The 18,199-nt window shown below is 51.5% G+C and overlaps 4 protein-coding genes across 5 annotated transcripts; 1 reads left to right on the plus strand and 3 right to left on the minus strand.

Moving 5' to 3' along the window:
- Nucleotides 1-682: 682 nt before the first annotated feature.
- Nucleotides 683-6,930, plus strand: RNF39 (ring finger protein 39). Its single transcript, XM_084753899.1, has 4 exons — nt 683-1,845; nt 3,515-3,537; nt 3,977-4,068; nt 5,592-6,930. Exons 1-4 carry the CDS (start codon nt 1,483-1,485, stop codon nt 6,176-6,178), a joined length of 1,065 nt encoding a protein of 354 aa, XP_084610025.1. The 5' UTR covers nt 683-1,482; the 3' UTR covers nt 6,179-6,930.
- On the minus strand, nt 6,869-10,084 carry PPP1R11 (protein phosphatase 1 regulatory inhibitor subunit 11). The gene is made up of 3 exons (XM_084753946.1): nt 9,812-10,084; nt 8,260-8,368; nt 6,869-8,043 (listed from the first exon to the last, which is right to left on the minus strand). The coding sequence occupies exons 1-3, from the start codon at nt 9,878-9,880 to the stop codon at nt 7,841-7,843; spliced, it is 381 nt and encodes a 126-aa protein (XP_084610072.1). The 5' UTR covers nt 9,881-10,084; the 3' UTR covers nt 6,869-7,840.
- Nucleotides 10,085-11,522: 1,438 nt separating this feature from the next.
- Nucleotides 11,523-14,619, minus strand: POLR1H (RNA polymerase I subunit H). Of its 2 annotated transcripts, XM_084753948.1 has the most exons (5): nt 14,433-14,619; nt 14,215-14,362; nt 13,855-13,955; nt 13,645-13,754; nt 11,523-11,721 (listed from the first exon to the last, which is right to left on the minus strand). In XM_084753948.1, exons 2-5 carry the CDS (start codon nt 14,348-14,350, stop codon nt 11,697-11,699), a joined length of 372 nt encoding a protein of 123 aa, XP_084610074.1. In that variant the 5' UTR covers nt 14,351-14,362; nt 14,433-14,619; the 3' UTR covers nt 11,523-11,696. The 2 variants fall into 2 exon arrangements, with proteins under 2 accessions (XP_084610074.1, XP_084610073.1); XM_084753947.1 differs by having other exon boundaries at nt 14,215-14,617.
- A 1,012-nt stretch (nt 14,620-15,631) lies between these two features.
- On the minus strand, nt 15,632-18,054 carry UBD (ubiquitin D). The gene is given in 3 exon segments (XM_084753944.1): nt 15,632-17,613; nt 17,617-17,792; nt 17,795-18,054. Coding segments are annotated over 3 exon segments (444 nt in total). The 5' UTR covers nt 17,925-18,054; the 3' UTR covers nt 15,632-17,475.
- Between the last annotated feature and the right edge of the window lie 145 nt (nt 18,055-18,199).

The raw sequence follows: 18,199 nt of genomic DNA on the forward strand, positions 1-18,199 counted from the left end.
TTGCTTTGTTGTGATTACCAACAATAAAACTAATGACATGGTCCCTCTCTGTGTGTTTTGGTTGAGTGTGTCCCTCTGTCCCTCAACAACCTCCTGACATCCAGTGTTCTGGGACAGAGGTGGTGCATGTTTATGTTTGTACTGTCTGAGTGTATCTACAGGCTTGTTGTGCACACGGGAGCCGAGCATCAGCGCACATGACACATGTAAAGCAGTGTCTGCGGTCACCTGTGGGGACAGAAGCTTTTTCAGACATTCCCAACTGCGTCCAGGCAGAAAGGCTTGGGAAAGAGAAAGGGGAGCTAGGAGGAGAGGAAAGGGTGGAACAGAAGCGGGGAGGAGGAAAGACGGTGGTGGAGGTGAGATGAGGGTGCAAGGAAAGATCAGAGAAGAAAGCAGAAGGGAGCCCCTAACCCTAACCCTAACCCTAACCCTGGATCCGAAATTTAAATTTAACATAAACAAACAGGCAAGTGACTCCCTTTAGCAGCACAGTCAGAAGATCCAGTCAGGGTGCACATTTGTTCATCAGATGAAGTAGCTAATTGTCAGGTACAAAGAAAAAAAAACGAAGAAGTTGAAAATAAGAACACAAAGGAAAAGGATAGAGAAAACAGAAACTTCAGGAGAGAGAGAGAGAGAGAGGAGAGAGAAAGAGAGAGAGAGAGAGAGAGAGAGAGAGAGAGAGAGAGAGAGAGAGGAGAGAGAAAGAGAGAGAGAAAGGACAGGAATGAATGAATGCAGAGCCCGAACCTGAGAGGCAGGAATGCAGGCGCCTGCTTCCAGCCCTTATCCCAAAGCCCGGGTGTCCCAAGACCTTAATAGGTAAGGAAGGAAGCCGGGAAGCAGAGAGGCGCCAGGAGTGACAGCCACACGCCAACACTCAGAGGCCTGCCAAAGCCACACAGCCAAGGACCCAAGCTTCCGGGCCCCCAGCCCCCAGATGTAGGTGTGCCAGCCACCTGGCATGACTCATGCCCTGGCGATGTGGGCTCGCATGCCGAGAGCGAGCCTGGGCACCCTGCCCACCGAAGGCACACCACAGGCCAAGGGGGAGATTCACGCTCTTCAGGGACTCATTCACGGGGGCTACCAAATCCGACTTTGCCACCTTGCTCACAGGGCGTGCTCTGGGACTTACCTCCTAGGTTCTGGGACCTAGGTGCCTTAAGTCTCCACACCCTGCTACCCCAAACCTTAGTAGGGAAGCCGGAGAACCAGATGAGGCGTTACGCAAGGGCTGCTGTTTACCTCCTGCATGGGGCCTCCTCCCTCCCTATAAAATCTGACGTGGTTAGGAGACGCACTGAGTCGGATCTGGGTAACCGAGGCAGTCCGGGAGAGGGGTTAGATAGGAGGCGCGAAGTGAATGAGGGAGGCGCAGCGAAGGGCGCCGAGTCAGCAGCACGCAGCGAGGGTGGTCCGCCACTTGCGAGCTCGGGGGCGGCTGCGGACTAGGGTGCGCCAGGACCCTTGCTTTCCATGGAGGCTCCCGAGCTGGGCCCGGGGTTGGTGGAGCGTCTGGAGCAGCTGGCGACGTGTCCGCTGTGCGGGGGCCCCTTCGAGGACCCAGTGCTGCTGGCGTGCGAGCACAGCTTCTGCCGCGCGTGCTTGGCGCGCTGCTGGGGGACCCCGGCGGCGCAGGCCTCGGAGACGGCGCCGCCGTCCTGCCCCTGCTGTGGCCAACCGTGCCCCCGACGCAGCCTGAGGTCCAACGTGCGCCTGGCAGTGGAGGTGCGCATCAGCCGCGGGCTGCGTGAGAAACTGGCGGAGCCCGGGGCCCGGACCGGGAGACGCCGCGGGGGCCGCATCCCCACCATGGGCTGCCTGGACCCGCACGGAGAGGTATGGCGGGTCCCGGTTGTTAGTGACGAAGAGGTTTGTGGGTGTCCTAGGAAAGGTGGGAGCCCTGCTTTTCGCTCTAAAGCCCTAAAGGAAATGTACGTAGTAGACACCTGGGCACCGGGAAAGTGGAGGCAGGAGGATTGCTGAGAACTCAAGTTCAGTTTGGAACACATAGCGAGCTCCAGCCCAGAGATGGCTACATACAATAGAAAAAGGAATTTAAAATATTATCTTAAGAAAGGGGGTGGGGGAAGGGACAGAGACAGGGTAAGTCTTGAGTGAGTAGTTTGAGAGGCGTTAGGGAAGGCTGGAAGGAGTTGACACTTGGTCAGGGGAGGAGGAGGAGGAGGAGGAGGCTGGACAGATGCCGGGAGTCTAGTCAGCGCTGGCGGGAAGAGGTTGTAGAGGCAGAAACATGCTGGTGGCAGTTAGATCGCTGAGGCCCCTGGAGATTTCAGAAGCTTCCTGCAAAGCCGGGACTGAGGAGGCTCACAGGTGGGGACCAGAAAGGGGGGTAGGTTGGGGTGGGTGCAGACACCTAGGTGAGCAGCGAGAGGAGGAGCCCAGGGAGGGTGGAGATAGGGCAGAATGAGCAGAGAGTAACTGGAGCCAAGGTTGAAACTGGGTGCAGACGTGGGAAGGGGGAGAAGGAAACTGGCAAACGGGGCGGGGCGGGGTGGGGGGGAGCAGACCCAAAGGCCACAAGCGAGGCAGGGGTTTCCCTCACAAGCCCTAGCCGAGCTCTGGGTTGTTATTGCTCTCAGCTCCTCCCAGGTCCCCGGGCAGGGGCGGAAACAGGCGGAGGCCAGGTCCGGGTGAGCAGCTGGCAGGCCTCTGGCTAGTCTACACAGGCAGTCCTTCCCACTAGGCCCTCCCTGGGCCCCTCTGGACATCAACCACTCCCCACTCCTTGGCAGTACCTCAAGACCATCTCATCTGGCTGTTTCCCCCCTTAGCAGCCCTCCTGCCCCGGGTCTGGCTTCCGCCTTTGAAGGCTTCACAGACCTCCTAATTAGTCTAGGTGTAATTGCCGTTCTCTTTCCTCCCTCTTGCCTCACTGGCCTTCCCAGCCATCATCTCTGGGCAGCAGAGAATAGAGATGGAGGAATCCCAGTGTTTAGAAGGGAGAGAATCCAGCGCCCTCTTCTGGCTGCCATGGCTCTCTGCAGGGCCGCTTGGGACAACTGAGTTTATGGGCCTGAGGGTAGAGAGACATAAAACAAAGAGCCCAATAAACGCCACCGAGCTTTTAAGACAAGAAAGGAAAGCAGCTTTATTGTTAGGCTTTCATATAACAACCCCTAGCTCAAGGAATATGGGTGTGTGCGTTCGCTCTTTGTGGCGAAGGGATGGACATTTGTCTGGAATACACTGCTCAAGAAAGTGGGAAAGGATAGCGCTACTGAAAGAGAGCGTGGGCCCCGGGGAGGTTAAACAAGAGGTAAAATGTAGGTAAGTTGAGGCTGTGGAAGGGAGAAGCCTCGGAGGACGGAGTGAGCAGGAGGGAAGGCCATGAACAGGGAAGAATGGGGCACGGGGCGGGAAGAGAGCATGCTAAGGGGTGGGAGGTATCAACCAGTCAGAGCTCACTGAGGCTGAGGGGAGGATGTCCCACATATGAACCTCACACTGAAACACACTTCCCCCCCCCCTCTTCTGCCCATACCAGGATATGAGGAAGACCTGGAGACGGTGAGTTCCATGTTTACTGTTTCTTCCTTTTCACTACCTGAGGCATAGCCATCACTGCCTCTCCAGGCCCACATCTTATCTCCACTTAACCAACAAGCTTTTCGGAGTGTAGCCTCGCCTGTTTCTGTGTAGAGTGAGTGGGTTATCCAGGAGAAGTGGTGCATGCCTGTAACCCCAGCACTGGGGGGGGGGGGGGGGGACAGGGGCAGGGGCAGGGGCAGAGGCATCTCTGAGTTCAAGGCCAGAATGGTCTACAAAGTGAGTCCAGGACAGCCAAGACTACACAAAGAAACCCTGTCTCAAGAAAGAGAGAGAGAGAGCGAAAGAAAGAAAGAAAAGAAAAGAAAAAGGAATTAAAAAGCAGTAGTAGGGGTCTTCAGAACCAGCATCAAAAGACAGGGATCCTAATAACTTCCTGGCTCTTCCTTAATCTGTCCAGATTTGATGTCCCAACACCCAAGTCATCCAACTCAGAGGAGGACCTCCCTGAAGATTACCCTGTGGTGAAAAACATGCTTCACAGACTGACAGGTGAGGAGGGAAAAAAAGGAGTGAATCATAACCTATGCTGTTTGCTCCCTCTTGGCTCTCAGAAATGCCCAAGCCCCCTTTGGTGTCTGTGTTTTATTTCCTAGGGCCAAAATAACAAAGTGCAGCAAATAGGCGGCGTTAGCAACCATCCACACCTCAAGGTCTACAGGTGGAAGTCTGAGGGCTAAGGAGAGCTCTACCCCCATACCTCTTTCCTGGCTTCTGGAAGCCTTGACCTTTCCTTGGCTCACAGATGTGTCCAAGTGTCTCCTCTCCTTTTTAAGGTAGCACAGTCATATCACATCAGTGCCCACTCTAATGATTTTTTTAAAAAACCTGGTTACCTTTGTGAAAATCCTTTTCCCACATAAAGTAAATTCAGAAAAATTGGGGAGCAAATTGAACCACCACACTCCCACTCCCACCCTGTTACTTTTTTTTTTTTTTAAATGAGTGTCCATGTATGCCAGGCTGGCTAGGGACTCTACTTCCTTCTCTTGTGTCCTGGGGCTATGGGTATGTAACAACAGTCCTGGCCAGGAGGCACAATTTAACCCAGCGCAATATATCTTCAATTCCTCAGACCTCAGCCAGGTTTTCCTCATCCTTTTGTGTATATCCAAATAGTACAAGTTTACTCTCAGGAATCCCTGCCTCCGCCCTCTCCCAGGGACCAGTCCCAAGACCCCAGCATCACCTTCCCCTTCGATGCCCGTTCCCAATGTAGCTCTCCATCCTTAAAAAAAAAAGTGCCTAGGGATGTTCCACCAATTAGCCACTCATCCCTCCCACTAATTGCTTCTAGCTCCTAATGCAGAAGTGTTTCCTTAAAACACCCCATACCTACAAGGTCAGTAGCTCTTTCTAGTCCCTTTGGAGATCTCCAACGCTCCTCTGGCCACACCTCCTATAGAAATGGGCCTGTCCATTCCCCTCCTGCCAGGGTAGGTGGCTGGATTTACTGGCTACCTTAGATTCCTCCCTTCGCCCCTCCTTTGATCACTTTGGTTCCTATCAGGTATCAGTAATCTTGCTGACCTGGCTCCCACGCCCCACCCAGATGCTGCGGATTCAAGGGTTTCTGCTTTGTGATGGTCTGACCTACAAGTTGCTCTGCAGGGTGTCCTCGAACACACAGAGATCTGCTCTCTGATGTCTCCTGAGTGCTGGGATTAAGTCAGTTTACAGATTTAAGCAGTTGACCTCATTCTCCCTAGAATTTCAGTCAGCCACTCTTCCTCCACCAACACCACAAACCAGACAGCCTCCCCTCCTGTCTCCACGTGGTGGTTCCAGCCCTGAACCAGCATAATCCTTGTCCACGTGGAATTCGACAAAAATGGTGCATGAGAGCGAAGGGTGGCCTGCCTCCTCCTGCTCAGTGCCTTAGTTTTTTCCGATGCCAGTCGCCCTTTGAGCTGTTAAGGGGACTCAGCCTCTCTTAAGTGCCCTCAGTGCTTCTTCTTTAGCCTTCCCTCTCCGGACTCAAGAAACTTCTCACGTGGTGTCTCCTTGTTACGCAGCTGACCTGACGCTTGACCCTCGCACTGCACACCGTGGTCTGCTCATCTCCTCTGACCACCGCGGCGTGAGTCTGGCCCCACCAGGAACGCCGGCGCCGCTGGACAGCCCAGCACGCTTCGATCAGCTCCCGGCCGTGCTGGGTGCGCAGGGCTTCGCGTCAGGCCGCCACTGCTGGGAGGTGGAGACCGCGGAAGGCGCGCCCTGCAGAGACTCCACGGTGAAGGATGAGGGCGCAGGAGAGAGCTGCTACGCCTATGCCGTGGGCGCCGCCGGGGAGTCCGTGACGCGCAAGGGCCTCACCAAGCTGTGCCCATCGGAAGCTGTGTGGGCCGTGGAGGGCCGCGGCGGCCGCTTGTGGGCGCTCACGGCCCCTGAGCCCACCCTGCTGGGCGGCGCCAGGCCCCCGCCGCGGCGCATCCGCGTGGACTTGGACTGGGAGCGGGGCCGTGTGGCCTTCTATGACGGCCGCTCATTGGACTTACTCTTCGCCTTCCAGGCGCCCGGCCCGCTCGGGGAACGCGTCTTCCCGCTGCTCTGCACTTGTGACCCCCGCGCCCCTCTGCGCATCGTGCCAGGAGAAGGCTGAGCTTCTGGTCTCTAGCCCCTAGCCTAGCCTAGCCAGGAGGCCTTGAGGCTACTTCTCGCCAAGGCAGAAATCTCCATCTATTCCAGTGATCCTGTCTGTACACCTGTCGCAGCAGGATTATATTAATAAGCACCCTTTACCCACTCGCATTCTTTCTCCCAAAGCAAGACCTCAACTGGCTTGTACATCGTGCCTTTAGGCCAGTGTGGTCCTGGGTCTCCATGCCCTAACTCAGTCCTCTTCTTGAGTTCTCTTTCTGTGCTATTCCCGGCCCGGACAGAGACAGAGGCTCTGTCTCTCCCACCAGTACTGGGAAACAACCCATATTAACCTCCAATCCCAAAGGGCTCGGAGCCTGATTCACAGCAGGAAAGGTGGCGCTTCCTGCTAATGTCCACTCTGAGATCATCAAGAAAAACAAGTCCTAAAACAAGATGCTTAACTCATAACCTAAGCAGCCGCTCACATCTGAGCCTAAAACATAAATTTTGGCAAGTGTATGCAAGGCAGTCTACCCTCCACCTTCCCTTTATGATTGCTTTCTATGCTCAGTCTTTTTCCATTGAACAGCTTCTTAGAACTTCATCTTGCACAGAAAGAACCAACGGTGCTACCTCCCTTCTCCACCCCAAACATCCTGTGTACTCTCCCACCCTCCCTTTGTGTATAAATGGGCCTGTATTTAACACGTTGTGCAATCTCGGGTTATTTATTTTGTGCATCTGTGGCAATAAATGAGATCTCAGTGGTGGCGTGGGTTTCGCTGATCTCTGTACTGTGCACAGCGAGAGGCATAGAGGACAATCAATACCCAGAACCCAGCACCAGGTGGGGAGGGCGGAGATGGCAAGACACCTGGGTTGGTAGAGACGTCAGACCCTAGGAGGACGGGTGGGAGTGTACTGCGGGGCCATCCCCTCATCTCTTTGCTCTCTCCTTTCCTTTTAGGGACCCAGGCCCCTCAGATATCAATGCTGAAGTTCAAAGATTAAAGGCTGAGAAAATCGTTGTCTCTAAGTCACTGGTCTCAGCCAGCTCTGTCAGAAATGTTGTACTCCGGGCACAACTGCTTTTGGTTCCACTTTCCATTAGAGGCAGAAGTGAGAAAGACCTCTCCGAATTCCTTTTGAGGGCCAGAGGGGTGTGGGCCAGGGAGCCCTGTGGGCTCCACACAACCTCACGTCCCACAAGCAGGAACTAAGACTTAGGATAACTGCGTAAGTGGAAGGGTTAACACGCAGAGCTTGAGTGCAAGGCTGCCTGGGATCTGCCTGGGGCCCTGGCAGTGAAAGCTGGGACTGTTGAGAGCCCAGTTGAGGTGCTTGGGACTCAAGCTGAGGGTGCGGATGGCCGGATAACTGGATCCCAGGACAGGTAGTTTGGCAGTGAGAACAGAAGGAACAGGCTGGGACCACCATGCCTGGATCCCAGGCAAGGGGGCAAACCATGGGGAGAGGGGCTGGGAGAACCCAGAAGCCTGGGTTCTGGAACAGCAGCGAGTCAGAATTCCAGGGTCTCTATCTGCCCTCCTCTCCCTCTTCTCTATCAGGCAGGAGTGGGAGGGAGGGGACAGGAGAAGGGATCAGACCACACGGGTTGAGTCCCCAGGTAGCCAGATGGATACATTTGGGGCCAGGCAGACACATGAATGGCAAGAGGGATTTAGTGCTGCATAGGTCCTGGAGGGGGCTGCGAGGGGTCAGGAGGCTGTGGAGGAGTGGTTGGGGCGGGTCCTGGGGTTGTATGAGGCCGTCCTTTGCGGTGACCCCGTACACAGTGTGTGTGACCGCAGCCTTCCTCTTCATCCTCATCACTCTCGGTGGAGCTCTCACCGAAGGCCCGAGGCTTCTCATAAATACAGCAGCCTGGATGGAGAGGGAGGGACACAAGGTGCAGTCAGTTCCATTTCTACCAGGTCTATATGGAAATTCTCTGGGCCACTCTTCTCCCACTCTCGGCGCCCCCCTCCCCCCGCAGGCCTTGGTACCTCATAGCTTTATCCCCCCCCCCCTTAAGTGGGGGAGCGTAAGTGCTGTGAGCATCTGGGAGGAGTGGCCAGGGCTGCCAGGCACCGCACTCACACTTTGATGAGCGGCGTCCCATGTGTTCGTTGTCCACTGTGTCACTTGTCCATTCCACCTTTTTCTCTGGCTTCCGTTTCCGAAGTTTAATGGTTAGGCTCCGGTTCTCCTGCAAGGCGAAGAGGTGTGGGCACATCTTGCTAACTTCCTCCCGACCTTTCCTGTTTCCCAAGGAACCTCCTCTTTTCCCTGGCTCAGTCAGTACCACACACCAGGCCACTGCAGAGCCAGAACAGAGCACCATGGCTTTACCCTGTTTGTGAGGAGTATGAATTCCTGTTCTCCATAACCAATAGTATGTAAAAGAGACAAAGCTTAACCTAGGGAAGGTGCCAGCAAATCTTCAAAGGAAAACAACCCTTGCTGTCTCTTCCTCTTTCTTCCCCCATCATGCATGGTGGGTATTAATATTACAGCAAAGTTATTTTCTCGGTCTCCTGTGACCCGACTTTGCCCTCCCTTCCTCTCTCCACATCTCCCATTCTTGCTCCCTCTAAAGAGACTGCGAGCATGGAAGCCAGAGACTCAGGGGACGGAGACAGAAGCCTGCCTCTGCAGCTCAGTGAAGCTTTTCTTCCATAAATAAATAACAACAATAAAGTAAGGCTGGTGAAGACAACTCTGCTGGTCAAGAGATTTTTTTTTTTCAAGCATGAAGATCTGAGTTTGAGGCCCAGAATCGATGTTTATTTAAAAAAAAAAAAAAAGTCAGATGTGGCGGTGGTGCACGTTTGTAATGCCAGTACTGAAGAGGTGGAGACAGGCAGTTCTCTCCCTAGCCAGCCGAGCCTACTTGGCCAGCTCCAGGAAACATGAGTCTGTCTCAAACCAACAAGCAAAAGAGGTAGCCTGTGCCGGACAAACATCTGAGGTTGACTTTGGGCCTACACACACACACACACACACGTGCAAAACAAAACTCCAAAACCCTCCTCCTCCAAAGAAAGCCTTTATTCTTTCTTCTCTCATCCTCAAGCCCAGGGCTCCCTAATCCCAGCCACTTACTCTCTAATAATTACTAAACTACCAGGCTCCTTCAACCCAGACACATCTTTCTCCCTTTGAAAGCAATTTAACTTGTTCTTGCAAATTTTCTGTTTGCTCCTTGCTCCTCTCCTCTCTGATCTGTCAAAGATACTGCCTTCGCCTAATTTTCGTGTTTCCTCGTTCCCTCCGCTTTAACTCGCATCCACTGCGTGACTAACTACCGGTTAAGCCCTCGCCTTTCACGTTTGCCTCCAAAGGCCATGCTTTCTCATACGGCGTTTCATTTCCTCCCAGCACCGTCCTTGCTCCTCAACCCAGTTTCTTTCTAGTGCGCACGCAGACCACCACCCAAGCCACAACACCTGCACCCTAATTGTAACTGCGGATCACGCGTCCCCTGACCAGTCGCTGCCGCCATCCGAGCCACTCCAAGCATTTTCTGTCCCTCGCGATTCTCCCAACACAAGTCAACCCCACATGTCCCGGATCCCAAACCCTCCAACTTTCCAAAGCTCCACTTCCCTCCCAGACCCCTGAACAGGCGCCCCCTGCCCGCCTTTCTCACGGGCTCGGTTGTCACGGTAACCGTTGTCTCAGTGACGGTCTCACTCATCCCGGCCCCTGCCTCGGCCATGGCTAAAGCGAAAAGCGAGGGAGCAGGATGAGGCCACCCTCCCTCTCTCTGCGCCTCTGTGATCTAAGGGAACCGGTACACGATTCGGAGCAGTGGCCAGGATCCTCAGGCTTCTCACTCTCCCCCTCCTCCAGGGCCTCTGCTTCCCCACCCCTGGGGAAGGACCTGTCCAACCCCACTTCCGGCCTTCCACTTCCGGGTGTGACGCAGCCTGTAGAACCCAGTTTTCCTTCCCCAGCACCGCTTGAGCCAAAGCAGGCGTCAGTACATTAGTTCCGCCGTAAGGTAACAGTGCGCAGACGCCGAGTTAGCGGAAGTGATGTCACTGTGGGGGTGGGGTCAGGTGGCCCGGGGCCTACGGTCATTGGAGCGTTAACTCCGAGCCGCGGAGCACGGCGGATGTGAGCTCTGTGTGCCCCTTCCCCTGTGCTGTGCCCCTAAGCCTGGGTGACAAAGGTGTGAGCACACTCAGACTGCCATTTAGCTCCCAGTTTGAGGAATGCAAAGGCTAGATGCGGGGCGACGATGTCAGAGTCATCTGATTATATTTTGTTAAATCTCTGTCCATCCCCAAATCCCAGTTTTTGTTTTCTTACAGTGAGAAACTAGATTTAGATAGAATATATGCATATGTATCTTTTTTTATTGGCTTTGTGATGGTTACTATGCATGAAAGATTAAAAACAAAAACCTAACTTGTATAGGCTTGTTTAAACAAAACAAAACAAACAGATACTGAAGACTATTTCCCCTCTTTTCTTTCCAGACAGGGTTTTCTCTGTGTAGCCTAACCCTAACCCTAGCCATTCTAGAAATCGCTCTGTAGACCAGGCTGGCCTCCAACTGTGAGATTCACCTGCCTCTGTTTCCCCGAGTGCTGGGATTAAAGTCATACAGCACCATCACCTGTCAAAGATTTTTTTTCTTTTTTTGTTTTTTTGAGACAAGGTTTCTCTGTGTAGCCTTAGCTGTTCCTAGACTTGTTTTGTAAACCAGCTGGCCTCGAACTCACATCGGTCCGCCTGCCTCTGCCTCCCGAGTGCCGGGATTGAAGGCGTAAGAACTATTCTTAAATTGGTGTTCTAGCAAGGTAATATGTCCTATGACTGCCATTTCTGCTTTTGTACTCTGCTTAATACAGACATATATTGTACAACTGCAAGACATATATATTAAAACTAGAGCCTGCCTACGTGTAGGCAGAATGCGTGTGATTTTGTGAATTTCTACTTTATAAGCCATGAAAAGAAATGACTCGATGCTTCATCTCAGGAGTACTCTCAGTTGCCACGAATATTTAATAATGTCTTATTAAAATGTATCTGTGGCCACGGGGAATCTCTGAGCAGCCGCAGACCAACAACAGCCTCATTCCACACTCAGCTTCAGCTTCTTCTTCTTCTTCTTCTTCTTTTTTTAAAACGGGTTTATCTCTATGTCACTTAAATTCCCTTTAGGATAAGACAGATTATTGTTACCCTTAGTTTTTAGGCATCTTCTTAGGTAGCTCAGGCTGGCTCCAAACTCCTGTGAGTTCACTGTTCTCAAGCTTGAGACCTTCTTGTCTCTGCCCCTGAAGAGCTGGGGTTACAGGGCAAGTACCACCAGAGTAAGAGATCATGAACATCACGCACAAGTCAAGTTTCATAGAAAATATAACTTTAGTCAATTCAACTAGGGGAGAGAAGAGTCGGGCGGTGACCTCATTCTGAGGACAAAGCACTGTAACCAGAGGGGATGGAGAAGGCACCAAAGGACCAATATCTTCACCTTCCAAGAGGAAGAAAGTATCATAGCTGAGCTGCTGAAAATAAGGTCAAGAATCTTCCTTTTCCTGAAACCTATGGAGAAAGAAAGGACTTGTTATATTTAACCAAAAAGAATTTCTAGCAGTGTGCGACAACAGGGATGGGTGAGCTTCCCCCAAGCAACCTCCAACTCTAACCTCAAGGTAGCTAATATCTAATTATTACCTTTGAATATGCAAAGATTTTCCAGGGCAGAAAATCAGTAGCCAATAAAAAGAAAGAGCTAAACTGTACTTCATAAAAAAGAAAAGCTTTGTAGCTGGAAATCTTGGCACAGAGCTATCTGAAAGAACCCTACAGATGCTGGAAATGCAGTCTTCACCCAGACCTTAAGAAACCTAAAGTTCAAGTTCCAAAAAACTAGCATTCAGTCAAAAAGTATAAGGCAAGGGGCTGGAGAGATGGCTTGGTGGTTAAGAGCACTGTCTGCTCTTCCAGAGGTCCTGAGTTCAATTCCCAGCACCCACATGGCAGCTCACAACTGTCTTTAACTCCAAGATCTGAAACCAATGCACATAAATTAAAATTAAATTAAAAATATTAAAAAAAAATAAAAGTAATGACTGAGGGGCTGAGGAGATGGCTCAGTGGGTAATGTGTCTGCTGCTAAGACATGAGGGACTTGCCTTTGGATTCCTAGCATCCATTTAAAAATAGAGAAACCTTGAACCAGGCATGGTGGTGCACGCCTTTAATCCCAGCACTTGGGAGGCAGAGGCAGGCGGATCGCTGTAAGTTCGAGGCCAGCCTGGTCTACAAAGTGAGTTCAGAACAGCCAGGGCTGCACAGAGAGACCTTGTCTTGAAAAACCAAAAAATAAAATAAAATAAATAAAAATAGAGAAACTCTGGGTGTGGTGAGAAGCGCTGGGCAGTAACAGGCAGGCAGGATGTCCAAAGCTCACTGTGCACCCAGGCTAGCCTGAGCTCCACCTCAAAAGACAAGGTGGAAAAGTGCACCAACTGTTCAGACCATGTTCTTTGAAGCATGCAAGATTAAAGCTGCCCCTTTGCGGTAGAAGATTTCAGCATACTGTACCACTGTGCAATACAATGTCTACTTCCTGTGTTTTAAATTTTCCTTTCTGGTAGTTTTGTTTTTGTTTTGTTTGGTGACAGAACATCAGCGTAGCCCAGGCTGGCCTTGAATGCATGATCCTCCTTTCTTTGGGGCATATGTCGCCACAGCCAGCTTCATATCTTAAAAAGTTTAGTTGATCAGCTGTAAGGAGTAAGGGGGAGCTGTTGAGATAGTTCAGTAGTCAGGCACTTACACAGTCGCGGAGGATCCAAGTTCAGTTCTCAGCACCTACATTCAATGGCTCACAACGACCTGCAAACTCCAGGGATTCAGCGTCCCTGGCCTTGGCAGGCACCTGCACTCAAATATGCAGATACAAATGCCTACACATAATTTAAGATATAAAGTCTTTTTAAGAAGCCAGGTGTAAGGCTGGAGAGATGGCTCAGAGGTTAAGAGTATTGTCTGTTCTTTCAAAGGTCCTGAGTTCAATTCCCAGCAACCACACGGTGGCTCACAACCATCTATAATGAGATCTGGTGCCCTCTTCTTGCATGCAGGTGTACATGCAGGCAGAGCACTATATACATAATGAATAAATAATAAACAAATAAATAAATCTTTTTAAAAAAACAACAAAAAAAACCAAGCCAGGTGGAGTGCCACACGCTGGAAGCTCAGCATTCAGGAAACAAAGGTAGGAAAACTGCTTAAGGTTTGAGCTCAGCCTGGGCTGTGTGGCTGAGAGTTCAAGGCTAGCCTGGTTATATAGTGAAACCCTGTCTTGGAAAACACAAAGTAAATAATAAAGAGGGTTAGAAACCTTCCTATTATGCACTGGATCAAATGAAATGCTTAATACAAATCTGTCACTGATTTTGTTGTTCGCAAGCACTGAAAAAGGGCAGCGGGGCGGGCGTTGGGGCCGGGTCTCACTTGCAGTTGATACAGGTATAGAAGACAGTCTGTCCTTCATCGGCTGAGCGCATCTGTCTGGTGTGGTAGGCCATGCCCTCATGACCGCATCGAGAGCAGCGCCTGTCAATCTGGGAAGGCGCGGAAGGGTTATGGAGACCTCGTCCTAAGTCTCTGCTTTCGTACAGGAGACGGACTACCACACCTCAGGCATTCCCCTGGAGTCCTTACCACTGGTCCCTGGGATTCAGATCCTTCGTCCACAGACGTGGGTATGGCTGCCCCCAGTTTGTGGAACACAACTGAGGTCTTCACAACCTTCCCTTCGAAATCTGCACGGGGGGTGGGGGGGGAATAATAATAATAACAGCAACAATAATAACAGAAACGGAAGAGGCAACAAAAACAATGATAATATAAACGGCGGAGGAGGCGACAAATCCCAGCCAACACTCTCCCAGGTGGGTCACATCCTCCCTTCTGGTTTCTTCGGATGACATATTCCGGTCTGGGTGTCGCCTCCCTAAGCCCGGGCCGTGCTCAGGACCCTCGCACCCGTACCCTCGTCTGGGTCGCAGCGTGGCCCCTCACCTCGCACGTCGATGGCGAAGCGACAGCGAGGGCAGGTGACAGTATCCTGAGCTCCAGGCAGCGGCAGGACCGAGCCACAATCTGGGCAGAAATCCAAGTCGGACTGGAAGCTGGCGGAGGGGCGGGCCAGCTCCATGGCGGAGGAGACCTGGGAACGAGAGAGGCGCAGGAGTCTTGCTCTGCAGGTGGCTCCCCGCCGCGTCCCGGGCGGTAATTACCGGGGTCCTCCCCGCACTGGATGCCCTGACCGCAGCGTCTGGAGAGCCACGGGGAAACGGGCGCCCGGACGCAGGCGGGAAGAAGCCAGACGCCGGGAAGCGAACGCGCCTGGCGGGCTAGAGCGTCGGCTCCCGAGACGCCGGGAAGCGAGTGCACCCGGCGGGCTAGAGCGTCGGCTCCCGAGGCGCCGGGCAGGAAGAGCGTCTGGCCGGCTAGAGCGCCTTGGCGTGGGGTGCGGGGGGCAACGGCCGTTGCGTCGTGACGTCATAATTAATGGCGCGCTTAGTCGAGTGAGCTGCAGTGGGGGCGGCCGGATCTCTAACGGAGAGGTGGGGTGTTTAGAGCGGCACACGGGCAGGTTCTGTAACGGTGACGAAGCAAAGGCGAACGGGCAGCGTTAGGCCGCACGCTGCTTTCCCGCTCCGCCCTAATCCTGGGGGTTTCTTGCTTTCGTAGGGGAACCCCACACATGGCAGGGCAAGGGTGCCGGCGGGAACGTCCCCTTGACACTGTGCTGTTTGTTGTTCTGTTTTGTTTTGTTTTTCCAGAGCAACTGAATCCATTGGATTGAGTGACCCACGGCTCCTGCCGGCTCTTGAGACGGTTTTGTCTGTTTGCGGCTGCTCAGTGGCCAAAAGCAAAGCTAAGAAGCATCCCTGCGCGTCCTCGGAGCCTCCTGGGCGGTGGCCGCCCTGCTGCTCCCTCGCGTCATTTTTGGTCAGTTTTGAGCACTTGAGCGAGTCAGCTTCGTAAGGAGCATGGAGTGGTGAGGGTGAAGGCAGAGGACGAATGAGGCATCCGAGAAGGAGCTTTAGGGGTTTGGAGCGTGGTGCGACAGGCGACACTAGGGCTCTTCTCCCCGCAGGCTCTTGCTGGATGAGGGCAGCTAGCATTTTTCACGTGAGCCTCTTTGGATTTACTAGGGATTGCGTTTGGCTTTCAGTTGCAGACCAACTTCCACTCCCCTAAACCCCCCTTCACCTGTGTTTAAATACCTGCCGTGCACTAAATGAACAACAAGGCATCTATAAACTAGTGTCGTTTAATTCGCCTGAGGCCTACAAAGCAAGGAAAACGTGTGTGCGGAAGGAAGACCAGCTTGAAGCTAGGGCTCCCAGCCCTGCAGCAGCCAGCCTGATTGCCATGCTAAGTCTGGTCTCATAGCTGCTTTCTGAAGGGCACAAACTCTGCTCTTTCCAAAGGAGAGAGCGTCACCTGTCATTCTTGGCAGTTAATGTGAGGTAAAACCAGAGGGAAGGGGTTAAAAGCCCTCGGCAAGATTCCAAAGAGGGTGGACCCTGTCGTTTTACTTAAGGGTGTCTAGGAAAGCTCTGTTGCCCGGCCCATGATGGTCGGACTTTTTTTTTTTAAAGATTTATTGATTATTTATACAGTATTCTGCCCCCACGTGTGCCTGCACACCAGAAGAAGGCCCAGATCGCATTATAGATGGTTGTGAGCCACCATGTGGTTGCTGGGGATTGAACTCAGGACCTCTGGAAGAACAGACAGTGCCCCTAACCTCTGAGCCACCTCCCCAGCCCTGATGGTCGGTTGTTTTAAATTGAACCTGTGCCTTTCAAAGTAGAAATTGAAATTAGCCCCGCTTTCCCTTTAAAGTTTGACACCCATCAGACTGTCCCCATGATTTGAATTTACTGCAATGGAGGAACACAAACAGTGTTAGGTATGGCATTCCTTTCCCAACAAAAGCTCTGTCTACCCAATAAATATTTAGCATCTGTGCCAGGGTTCGAGGTGAGACCTGGCCTGCATAGTTGAAATCCGTGTTCTCTCTTTCAGTAAAAATGAATAGTTAGAAATGGAGAAAGTGCACTAGATGCTCCAGCCAGGCATGTAAAGACCACAGCGATACCTGTAGATGTCATGTAAGACATACATGCTTTAATAAGAAGGTGCAGCAGGCATGCCTGTGTGGTGGTACATGCCTTTATTTTAGCACTAGTGAAGCTGAGGCAGGAGGGTTGTGAGTTTGAGTCCCCTTGGGCTGCAGAGCAAGGTCCAAGCTACCCTCAGTATGTAGCAAACCCCTGTTTCTAAAATAACTATGATCCTTGTGTCGGGCCGTGTGTAGGTGTATGTGTGGGTTCCAGGCATGTGCGTGCTGCCTGCTGGGATGGACCCAGGGTCTTGGTAAGCAAGCCCCTGAGTAGTAGAATTCCCAACCCTGAGATAGCTATGAGGGAAAGATGCTTAGCTACTGTACGATAACAATCAGAATTCTGAGTCTTAGGATCATAATATTGGATGCCTTGTGTAAGAAATGAAAGTGTGGAGCTGTAGAAATGGCTCAGTAGTTAAGAGCACTGGCTGCTCTTCAGAGGACCCTGGTTCCTCTCCTAATGTCCACGCCACACGGGTGCTCACACCGACTATAACTCCAGTTCCATGGGATCCAATGCTCTGTTCAGGCCCCCACAGACACCTGCCATGCAAGTGGTGCACAAACATACACGCAAGCAAAAATTCATACACATAAGTAATGAAGAAATGCAAGTGAGATGGTCATGATTATTTTTTAGAAGCAGGGTCTGATAGCCCAGGCTGACCGTGAATTCATATTCTCCCCCTGCCTCTGCCTGCTAAGTGGTTACAGGATGCTAATTTTTCACTCTCAAACTGTAAGTAAAAAAAGGCTAAAAAGGGCTGGAAATACTAGTGGTTAAAAGCACTCCTTTGTCTATTAGGGAACTCAGGTTCAATTCCTACTACCCACAGGGCAGCTAACAATTGCTAACTCCAGTTCCAGAGAATCTGATGCCTTCTTCTGGTTTCTGAGTGCATAGTAGCATGTGGTGCACATCAAAAATAAAAATAAAGCTTTAAAAAAATGTCTAAGACGTCACTGAGACAAAGTATTAGATATTAGAGCCTCTCCAATGTTATAAGCAGTTTGTAAATATACATTATAATTCATGCATTTCGAATTTAAACATCAAAATGTTATATATTACCAAAGATACCATAATAAAGTGATTGATTTTTTTTCCCAGTTCCTTCTTTTTATTAACTCATACACAACTATTTGTCTTCTGGTTTGTTGAAGCAGTAAGTCAGACAACACTTGCCACAGTAATGTCTGTCAAAGTGGCTACCACATTCATCAGAAGGACACTCTCGACGAAGTCGGCTAATTTTACCATTTTCATCCACCTTATACTATTTCAGCACAGCCAACTTCACCTTCTTCCTCTTAGGCCTGCCCTTCTTGGGAGTGGTGTAAGACTTCTTCCTTTTCTTAGCACCACCACGAAGTCTCAACACAAGATGGAGGGTGGACTTCTTCTGAATGTTGTAGTCTGACAAAGTGCGGCCATCTTCCAGCTGCTTACCAGCAAGATCAACCTCTGCTGATGAGGAGGAATTCCTTCCTTATCCTGGATCTTGGCCTTTACATTTTCTGTAGTATCTGAGAGTTCAACCTCGAGCATGATGGTCTTCCCCGTAAGGGTCTTCACAAAAATCTGCATCTTGGCGGTGGCTCCACCGCAGATGGCGGATCGGAAAGCAAGTGATTGATTTTTACAAGTATTTTTAGGTTTGCTTATATGTTTTGAGATTCTCTGCCTGCATGTTTGTGTGTGCCTTGTGCCCACTGAGGTCAGAAGAAGGTGTCACAGATGGTCATGAGCTGCCATGTGGTGCTGAGACTTGAACCTGCATCATATGCTGAGGAAATAGTAGAATTACAGTGCAGTTTTATTCCTGTCAGTCCTCAAAGCCTCCGCTGTTGAATGTAGTTCGA

Source organism: Acomys minous (genome assembly GCF_964271855.1).
Source record: "Acomys minous genome assembly, chromosome: 13".
In the NCBI taxonomy this organism is placed as follows: domain Eukaryota; kingdom Metazoa; phylum Chordata; class Mammalia; order Rodentia; family Muridae; genus Acomys; species Acomys minous.

What these genes read in the sequence shown, in the direction of transcription:
- RNF39 (XM_084753899.1), top strand. Translation starts at nt 1,483, where the DNA reads ATGGAGGCTCCCGAGCTGGGCCCGGGGTTGGTGGAGCGTCTGGAGCAG. An exon ending in GCCTGGACCCGCACGGAGAG is followed by an intron (nt 1,846 to 3,514) that starts GTATGGCGGGTC and finishes TGCCCATACCAG; the next exon opens with GATATGAGGAAGACCTGGAG. An exon ending in CATGCTTCACAGACTGACAG is followed by an intron (nt 4,069 to 5,591) that starts GTGAGGAGGGAA and finishes CTTGTTACGCAG; the next exon opens with CTGACCTGACGCTTGACCCT.
- PPP1R11 (XM_084753946.1), bottom strand. Translation starts at nt 9,880, where the DNA reads ATGGCCGAGGCAGGGGCCGGGATGAGTGAGACCGTCACTGAGACAACG. An exon ending in TTACCGTGACAACCGAGCCC is followed by an intron (nt 8,369 to 9,811) that starts GTGAGAAAGGCG and finishes TTCGCCTTGCAG; the next exon opens with GAGAACCGGAGCCTAACCAT. An exon ending in GGGACGCCGCTCATCAAAGT is followed by an intron (nt 8,044 to 8,259) that starts GTGAGTGCGGTG and finishes CTCTCCATCCAG; the next exon opens with GCTGCTGTATTTATGAGAAG.
- POLR1H (XM_084753948.1), bottom strand. Translation starts at nt 14,350, where the DNA reads ATGGAGCTGGCCCGCCCCTCCGCCAGCTTCCAGTCCGACTTGGATTTC. An exon ending in CTTCGCCATCGACGTGCGAG is followed by an intron (nt 13,956 to 14,214) that starts GTGAGGGGCCAC and finishes CCCCCCGTGCAG; the next exon opens with ATTTCGAAGGGAAGGTTGTG. An exon ending in TATACCTGTATCAACTGCAA is followed by an intron (nt 11,722 to 13,644) that starts GTGAGACCCGGC and finishes CTTTCTCCATAG; the next exon opens with GTTTCAGGAAAAGGAAGATT.